The 9,663-nt window shown below is 47.7% G+C and overlaps 1 protein-coding gene across 1 annotated transcript in view; it reads right to left on the reverse strand.

The window, feature by feature from the left end:
• Positions 1–245: 245 nt before the first annotated feature.
• The window catches only part of RPN1 (ribophorin I), a 25,343-nt gene continuing 15,925 nt past the window's right edge, over positions 246–9,663 (reverse strand). Inside the window, exons 5-9 of the mRNA XM_060180889.1 lie at positions 7,927–8,063; positions 5,949–6,087; positions 5,726–5,845; positions 2,877–3,122; positions 246–817 (exon numbers count right to left, since the gene is read on the reverse strand). Of these exons, the coding sequence (XP_060036872.1) occupies positions 635–817; positions 2,877–3,122; positions 5,726–5,845; positions 5,949–6,087; positions 7,927–8,063 (825 nt within the window). The 3' untranslated portion in view covers positions 246–634. The remainder of the gene's footprint in view (positions 818–2,876; positions 3,123–5,725; positions 5,846–5,948; positions 6,088–7,926; positions 8,064–9,663) is intronic.

Consider the following 9,663-nt stretch of genomic DNA (forward strand, 5'->3'; position numbering starts at 1 on the left):
CAGGAGAGTTCACCCAGTAGGTCAAACACCTTACCATGCCAAAAGCCCCAGGTTCAAACCCCAGTGCCACAAGGGACACTCCACAAGTGGCTGTGATGTCTCTCTCTCTCTCTCTCTCTCTCTCTCTCTCTGAAACACAAAAGTTGACCAAGAACAGTGGAAACTTGAATGTGTGAGGCCCCAGCACCACCACCACCAAAAAAAAAAAGGAAGAATCTGAGAAATATTTTGCAACAGGCCAAAACAAATTTCACAGTCCCTGCTTTATTTTCATTTGATTTCACACACTTAAAAAAAAAAAATCACACACTCACAAAATAAGCTAAACATCAGGAATTAGAAAGGCATAAAACAAGGGCTGAAACAATATCCTAGGCGTCCAAACAAAACATAACCAATCAGTTATTAAAAATTTTCTTTGTTCAAAATACAAAGACATGTTGTTTCTGGGATTCAGATTTCTTTAAGCTTTAAAAAAAAAAAAAAGGGAAAAGAAGATTCTGTGCTGCCTGGGGCAGACAGGGCCCGGTGTCTCTCCACTACACAACGCAGCTGCAGCACATACTGCGCTCACCATCCACCTCTGCCCTCAGGCCGAACGTGCAGCCCTGGGCCCAGTCTGGCCAGACGGGGTCTACAGAGCATCCAGGATGTGGTCGATCTTGGTGACCAGTTCCTGTCGCTTTCCCGAGATGAGCTTCTCATTCTCGACGTACGTGTCTTTCTTGAGCTTGCCAGCCACCAGCCGCTCAGCTTCCACTGCCGACTTCAGCACCAGCTCCTTCACCTGCGAGTCCAGCTTCTGCATCTCGCTCACCTGGCCGAGGTAAGAGCAGGGCAGAGCTGGAGAGGCGTCTTCCCACCCTGGAGCTCCCCAGGCAGTGATGGCAGCTGTGAATGTCAGCCTCATCCCCTACAGGTCCTGACACTTGTGACAGTCCCTCCACCCTCCCCGGGTCTCTGCTGCAGACTGTGAAGGCTAAGTGTGACCGTCTGAGAAGTCACCAGGCACGGCCCTGAGCACAAAGCAGACACTCAGAGATGTCCATTCTTTTCCTTTTCCTTCCTGCCGGACAAACTAGGGTCAGGGGCTAATTAGAGGAAAGGCCAACAGCAGGGAATACAGCACCAGGGATGGACGTCTTTCCTCACACCGCTGACTGGGTGTCGGGCTGAGAGCTTTCACGGTCACATTTACATGCTAGTTAACAAACATGTAGTAAGCACAGTGTGGGCTCTACTCAAGGCTCTGGAAATCAACAGTGCAAAGTCAGGCAAGTCATCTCTGCTCACTTTACTGCCAGACAGTAAATACTTCTGCACAATGCGATAAATACCACAAAGAAGACAGGAAGGGGCTAGAAGATATATATGATATATGGTAGATAGGTAGGTAAGTAGGTAGAGAGAGAGTGAGAGAAAGAAAGAAAGATGGTGTGGGCAGACATGATGGGCCTAGACCTCGAATAGATCCCTCTCTCCACTGTCACTGGTCATCTCCATCAGGAACAACATAGTGGAGCCCTTTGTGGGCACCTTCAGGACCTTGCCCTCAATGTGGATCAATAATCTCTGAAGGGAGGTTGGGCAGGCATACTCTACCACTCGAGGAAGATGGGTCCTGAAATGAGTGAAGCCTGGAATGTTCCTAGCCATGACCACAGAACGTAAGCTCAGACCTACAGGGATGCAGAGGTTACACAGGCTCCTGTGCTGACTATGGGCCCCAGGTCAAATTGATGGGGTTTACAGTTAGCAATATTCAAATACTTTCACCATATTTGGGAGCTACTCTCTTCCCTGATCCAGTTTTCTAATCCTTTTTCCAACTATGAGACCATCTCCCCAGACAGTACCTTGGGTCCACCTGCCTGTTAGCTGTCAGGCTCAGGCAAAAACTAATAAAGCCATGGGCCCCCTAGAATATACCTAAAATAGATCTACTAGCTGTTTCCAAAATGGAGACCCCAATCTCATCTGTAGTAATCTTGCTTTTAGGTTCCTGATTAGCCAACAATTTGCTCTGCTTTATATGTTAATTCTTTTTCAGACACAGGTTCCAGATGCTACCATGATGCCAACCTGACTTCCCTGGGCAGACATCCCCAACAATGTGTCCTGGAACCCTGTCCCACTAGGGAAAGAGTGTAGAGATAGGCTGGGAGTGTGGACCCACCTGTCAATGCCCATGTTCAGCGGGGAAACAGTTACAGAAGCCAGACCTTCCACCTTCTGCACCCCACAATGACCCTGGGTCCATACTCCCAGGATACAGAATAGGAAAGCTATCAGGGGAGGGGATACAGAGTTCTGGTGGTGGGAACTGTATGGAATTGTACCCCTCTTATCCTATGGTCTTGTCAATATTTCCATTTTATAAATTTTTAAAAGTTTATATTTTAAAAAAAGTGGTGTGAGGGTGGCACACAGAGAAAGGGGGACACACAACCAGGGCAGAGTCCTCAGCACTAACTCACGTCACCCTCACAACCAAGTGAGGGAGGGCGTCCTGCTAGCACCCCATGCCCGTTTCACAGATGAAGAAACACGGGCACAGATGATAAGCAGTGATTCACCCAGATTGACAAAGGTCACAAACCAGAGCCTGGAATCAAACTTGTATTTCTAAGCCATGGGCCCTGTCCAGTCTCTAAAGCAGCTGCTTCAAACACCGGCACACGGACAGGTGTGCTGTAGAGGCAGGCAGAGCTTTCTCCAAAAGATCATGAGGTTGCCAAGACTTCCAGTTCCCCCATAAGGGCTAGCAGCACACCACAAGTCATCAGTGAACAACAGCTGCCCAGCATCTCACCCAGGAAGAGCAGTGAGGCACGGCGGCAGCCAGTCAGTGAGTGAGCAGCGGGGCAGACACCTACCTTGTCACACAGGTCGGAGCCCTCTGTCTTCAGCCGGGACTGCAGCTGTGCAATCTCACTGGTCAGAGCTTTGTGCTCTGTCTCCAGGCTCTTCTTGCCGCTGTTGAGGGTGGACACATCCCGGGACTGCTTGTACCTATTGACTGTCTCATCAAAGTGACGGTACAGACCTATTCTCTTGTTGACCAGAGTCAGCACCTGCTCGGTAATGCAGGCCACCTTCATCCTGGCTTCGACAGCTGGGTCCTGGGGGAGAGACACAAGTGTGACTGAGTCCATTCAGACCTCGATATGTCAAACCCATCACCAGCTGTCCAGTCAAAGAAAAGCCAGCTTCTTGCAAAGTGAGTCAAAATCATCGACCCTGCAATCACACCAGTCAGCAAGGGACAGGCAGATGAAGCCGACGCTCACTTCACAGTCCACAGGGCAGATGGGTGGGCATGCAAAGGCCTCTAAGGCCAGAGTGCACCATGAAAGGGAGAGGAAGGTGCCAAGGAAACAAAGCTCAGTTTGGCAAACAAAGCTTCTCGCTCCTTAAAACTTTCTTCTTGTTTTTTAATATTTATTTATTTTCCCTTTTGTTGCCCTTTTTTCATTGTTGTTGTAATTATTGTTGTTGTTACTGATGTCATCATTGTTGGATAGGACAGAGTGAAATGGAGAGAGGAGGGTAAGACAGAGAAGGGGAGAGAAAGACAGACACCTGCAGACCGGCTTCACCACCTGTGAAGCAACTCCTCTGCAGGTGGGGAGCTGGGGGCTTGAACCGGGATCCTTACGCCAGTCCTTGCGCTTTATGCCAAGTGTGCTTAACTCATTGCGCTACCACCTGACTCTCTCCTTAAAACTTTCTACGGTTGAGTAGGGGGTAGATAGCATAATGGTTATGCAAGAGTCTCGCAGGTTCAATCCCCTGCGCCACTACAAGCCAGAGCTGAGCAGTGCTAGACCTTCTAGAGTAGCCTAAAAGATAAAGCCTATACTTCTTTTTTATTTAGATAAACAGAGACAGGTCAAGCAGTGGTGCACCTGGTTCAGCACACACATTACAGTGTCCAAGGATCCAGGTTCAAGGCCCTGGTCCCCACCTTCAGGGGAAAAGCTTCACAAGTGGTGAAGCAAGGCTGCAGGTCTCTCTCTCTCTCTTCCTCATCCCCAACCCCTCAATTGTTGGCTGTCTATCCAATAAATAAATGGTAATAAAAAGATATATGCTCACATTCTTTTGCACGAAAGTTAAAAAAAAAATAGGGGGTCAGGCAATAGCGCAGCAGGTTAAGCATACTAGGCACAAAGTGCAAGGATCCCAGTTCAAGCCCCAGGCTCCCCACCTGCAGGGGGGTCACTGGCCAAGTGGTGAAGCAGGTCTGCAGGTGTCTGTCCTTCTCTTCTTTCTGCCTTCCCCCACCTCTATTTCTCTTTGTCCTATCCAACAAGAACAGCAATAACAATACTAGCACCAACAACGATAAAACAACAAGGGCAACAAAAGGGAGAAAATAGCCTCCAGGAGCAGTGGATTCCTAGTGCAGACACCATGCCCAAACAGAGACAGACGGGGGGGGGGGGGGGGGTAGCACCTAGCTAGCTCCCTTTAATGTGGTAGGGGTTGAGCTTGAATCTGGGTTGTACACATGGAAAATAACTCACATCCAAGTGGGCTATTTCGCCAGCCCAAAGTTCACGTTTCTTATCCTGCTATTCAGAACCCTGTACATAAGATCCTACAAGCTTTCCAGAATCCGCTCTAAATATACTCACGACACACATATGGCACCTCTACATATATATGCACGCAACACACACACAAGCCAAATGTTAACTGCTTTATCAAGGTGAGGGATATACAAGCTGTTACTACTCCTGTGACTTACAAATGTGAATTATCGTAGAACAGAAAATCTGGCAGCCTAGGAGCTGGCACACCGGATAAAGCACTGGCCTCTCAAGCATGAGGTCCCTGGGATCACAAGTGCCGGAGTAATGTTCTGCTTTTCTTTTTCTCGTTAATTAATAAATAGACCTTTTAAGACTTAATAAAGAGGTAAATTTTGCAGCTGAAAAAGTGGGGATATTTCATAATTAACGCTAGACTAAGGGCCAGAGAGAGAGCTCAATGGGTAGGGTCTCCTACCTGCCACACACAGCCCAGGTTCAAGCCCTGGCACCAAATGGGAGATGCCATGGTATCTCCCTGTTTCCCTAAAGCCTGTCTGCAGGGAGCAAGAAGCTTCATGAGTGGTGAAGCAGTTCTTTTTTTTTTTAATATTTTATTTATTTTATTTTTGAGAGAGATGGAGAGAGAGAGAAACACCAGAGCACTGCTCAGCTCTGGTTATGGTGGTACAGGGGGACTGAACCTGGGACTTTGGAGCCTCAGGCATGAGAATCTGTTTACATAACCATTATGCTATCTCCTCGTGGGTGAAGCAGTTCTGCTTGTTCCCTATTTGCCCTGCCCCCACTCTTTTTATTTTTATTTATTTATTTTATTATCTTTATTTATTTATTGGAGATAGCCAAAAATTGAGAGGAAGAGGAGATAGAGGAAGAGAGACACCTGCAGCTCTTCACCACTTGTGATGCTCTCTCCCTACAAGTGGGGACCAGGGGCTTGAACCTGAGTCCTTGCACATTGTTAACATGTGCTGCGTTCAACCAGGTGTGCCACCACCCGATCCCCCCCACCTCAGTTTCCTCTCTGTCCTATCTGGAAGGCGAGGGTATCCACCAGGAACAGTGGATTTGTAGTTCATAGTGCCAGCACCAGGCCCCAGCAATAACGCTGGTGGAAAAAAAAATCAATCGTCTTAAAGAGAAAGAGGAGGAAGAAAGGCAAGAGGCACCTTTGTGATGGAGAAATCCAGCCGGACGTAGATGATGACGGTGAAGAAGAGGATGTAGAACGCAGCCACGACCAGCAGGGGCTCCTGCAGCATGAGCACCTTGTTGAAGGTGTAGTGGACCTGCGGGAGAGCCGGGGAGGTGAGCCGGGACGCCCGGACTGTCACACACCAAGGCCGCTGTGCTCAGACCCCTCTCCAGGAGCAGAGCAGGGAGGCCACGTACCACAATGTCCTGGATGTGCTGCTCCACCAGGTTGTTCTTGTAGGCCACGATCACCGGGCGGCCGAACGTGTCCAGGTAGGTGTAGTGCAGCTCATCTGGGGCGCGGCTGATTTCATACGGGTTGTAGACCTGGATGTTCCTGGAGGCAGAGGAGGTGGCGCAATGAGCAGCAGGGCTTATTTACGGTTGGACAATCCCAAGGCTCAGGAGCCTCTGAGAGCCACTAAGTTCTTGCTCTGTTCCCCTCTGACACACCAGAACACTCGGCCTCCTGAGACAACTCCCCACGGACTGCAGCCTACACTCAGACCTGCTCGCCCCAACCACTCTGCCCACCAGGCCCCTCAGGAACTGAAGTGGCCCCTCGAATGGTCTGTCTCCTCCCACATCAGAGACCTTCTCCTGGGGTGCAGAGACAGGTCCCGGTCTCCCTGCTGCTGGTCAGCACGCTCCAGCTGCATCTGGAGGAACTACTCTCTGTGGACCGTTCTCCACAGGGACAATAATCACACGCCTCTCCTAGTGCCCACAGTGGACAAGTGACCCAAACAAGGCCAAGCAGATGCTTCCCTTCCTTTTACAGTGACTCTAGAGTCACACACCTGTGACAGATAATATGAGCACATCCCTGTTACCACCAAGTTACAAAGAGATCAGTTAGATCTGATCTGAGTGAGATTTTCTGGCTATCCTTTCACATATCTAGCTCCTTAACTTTTGCTGCCAGTTTTCCCCCTAAAGACTTGTTTTGAGTGGTCCGGGAGGTGGCACAGTGGATAAAGCATTGGATTCTCAAGCTTGAGGTCCTGAGTTCAATCCCTGGCAGCACATGTACCAGAGTGATATCTGGTTCTTTCTCTCCTCCTTTCTCATGAATAAAATAAATAAATTCTTTAAAAAAGACTTGTTTTGAGGGCAGGGGTAGATAGCGTAATGATAATGCAAAGAGACTCTTGGGGGCCAGGTGGTGACACACCTGGTTAAGTGCACACACCATAGTGCACAAGGACCCAGGTTCAAGCCCCTGGTCCTCACCTGCAGTGGGAAAGATTTACGAGTGGTGAGACAGGTCTCTCTCTCTCTCTCTCTCTCTCTCCCCCTCCCTCCCTCCCTCCCTCCCTCCCCCTGCACCTCCCCTTCTCCTTCTTCCTCTTAATTCCTGTCTCTATCCAATAATAAATTTTTAAAGAACTAAAAAAGAGAGAGACTGACTCTCATGTCTAGGTCTCTGGAAGTCCCAGGTTGAATCCCCCGCAGCAACATAAGCCAGAGCTGAACAGTGCTCTGGTTAAAAAAAAGAAAAAGAAAAAAAAACTTGTTTATGAGACAGAGAGAGACAGGCAGGAAGGGCATCATTCTGGCTAATGGGGTGCCAGGAAATCAAACTCAGGCTCATGCTTGCCAGCTCATTATTCCACCACTACGCACCCTCCTGGGCCACTTGCTGTCATTCATTAACAAGTGCTTTGTCCTTCCAAATTCATGCCTTTCTGCTTAAATTCATTAAAGAAAGAAAGAAAGCAGCTCATAAAAAAAAAAAAAGAAAAAGAAAAAGAAAAAAGAAAGCAGCTCGTTTGTAACCACAGGGCTAATACGCTACCTGAACTCGGTCCGAAGCAGCCAGGCAGTGTTGCTGCGCCTGTCCCCTCATTCTGCAGCACAGCGCGGCCTGCTGGCTGCCTTGACTTCCCACTCCTGCCTGCCCTAGTCACCCCACGAGACTCGCACCAGCTCTCTGGCCCACTGAGGAAACTGGGTGCTAGTGTACCTGTTGAGCAAAGGCTCTGTATTTGGGGACTCATTCATAAATTGCGTGCCTACTCTTGAGACTAACTTTTCTGTGTCAGCTCCAGTCAGAGGGTCCACAGGATTGTAGCTAGTCAAACCTATGCACTGAGCACCCCTGATATAAGGGCCACGGTACCAGCCAGGGCAGCACCAGAGAAGTGGGGAGCAGACGAGAGGAGGTCACACTCACTTGGCCCCTTCAGGCAAGATGATCTTCACAGTCAGGGAGTCTATCACTTGCTCGTCAAACACGTGGTCCACAAACCTCATCTTCAGTGCATACTGGTCCCCTGAAAGGCCAAGCAAATGCAGCAGTGATGTGAAAAGCAAAACAGGTCAGGAACTAGAGGGAAGTGAATGATCCCCCTACACAGAGAGGAGGAGAAAGAAGTTGTCTGACATTAAAAGTATGCCAGCGTTGGTGGTAGCATAATTTTGGGGCCTTCTCCAATTTCCACATAAAGATAGAGCAACCAGAAAGCAACACTAAAACCCTGTGGAAAACAGAGAATGGAAGAGAAAAAACAAGAGAAGAACTGAGATTTAACTGAGTGGTAGAGCAGTACTTTGCATGTATGAGGTCCAGACACTGGCATGCAAAAAAATCTTTAAATCAATACACATGTACATGATTTTTCGTTTACTGTTAAAAATGTACGTTAAGACAGTTATGAGGGCTGGAGAGATAGCACATTGGGTATGCAAAAAAGACTTTCATGCCTGAAGTTCTGAGGTCCTAAGTTCAATTTCTAGCACTACCATAGGCCAAAGCTGAACAGTGTTCTGGTAAATAAAATTAGTCCTATAAAGACATTTATTAGTGAGAACCAAAACATCACTCTGGCAATATACAATGTCAGGGACTATACTGAGGACCTCCTCCAAAGTCCCAGGTTCAATCCCAGCACCACCATAAGCTGATCCATACTCATAAAAAATAACAGAGGTCCGGGAGGTGGCGAAGTGACTTTGGACCCTCAAGCCTGAGGTCCTGAGTTTGATCCCCGGCAGCACATGTGCCAGAGTGATATCTGCTTCTTTCTCTCTCCTCCTATCTTACTCATCAATAAATAAATAAAATCTTTAAAAAATAATAATGTGGTCCGGGAGGTAGCGCAGTGATAAAAGTTTTAGACTCTCAAGCATGAGGTCCTGAGTCTGATCCCCGGCAGCACATGTGCCAGTGATGTCTGCTTCTTTCTCTCTCCTCCTATCTTACTCATCAATAAATAAATAAAATCTTTAAAAAATAATAATGTGGTCCGGGAGGTGGCGCAGTGATAAAGCTTTGGACTCTAAAGCATGAGGTCCTGAGTCTGATCCCCAACAGCACATGTGCCAGAGTGATATCTGCTTCTTTCTCTCTCCTCCTATCTTTCTCATCAATAAATAAATAAAATCTTTAAAAAATAATAATGTGGTCCGGGAGGTGGCGCAGTGATAAAGTTTTAGACTCTCAAGCATGAGGTCCTGAGTCTGATCCCCGGCAGCACATGTGCCAGTGATGTCTGCTTCTTTCTCTCTCCTATCTTTCTCAAAAATAAATTTTAAAAAATCTTTCCAAAATAATAATAATAGGGCAGGGGTAGACAGCATAATGGTTATGCAAAGAAACTCTCATACCTGAGATTCCAAAGTCCCAGATTCACTCCCCTGTACCACCATAAGCCAGAGCTGAGCAGTGCTTTGGTAAAATAATAATAATAATAAGTTTTTAAAAAAAGAGAGACTCTTGTGCCTGAGGCTCCAATTTGAGGACCTCAAACAAACAAGTCCTATGTTCTACTACTGACTTTCCTAGGTCACCATAATGGCAAGAGAGAGAGAGAGAGAGAGAGAGAGAGTGTGTGTGTGTGTGTGTGTGTGTGTTAAGCCTGATTGGTCTACTAAGCAAATGGAAAAAAATCAGAGTGCTTATCCTGCCTTT

The sequence above is a fragment of the Erinaceus europaeus genome, chromosome 21, assembly GCF_950295315.1.
Source record: "Erinaceus europaeus chromosome 21, mEriEur2.1, whole genome shotgun sequence".
NCBI classification, from domain to species: Eukaryota; Metazoa; Chordata; class Mammalia; order Eulipotyphla; family Erinaceidae; genus Erinaceus; species Erinaceus europaeus.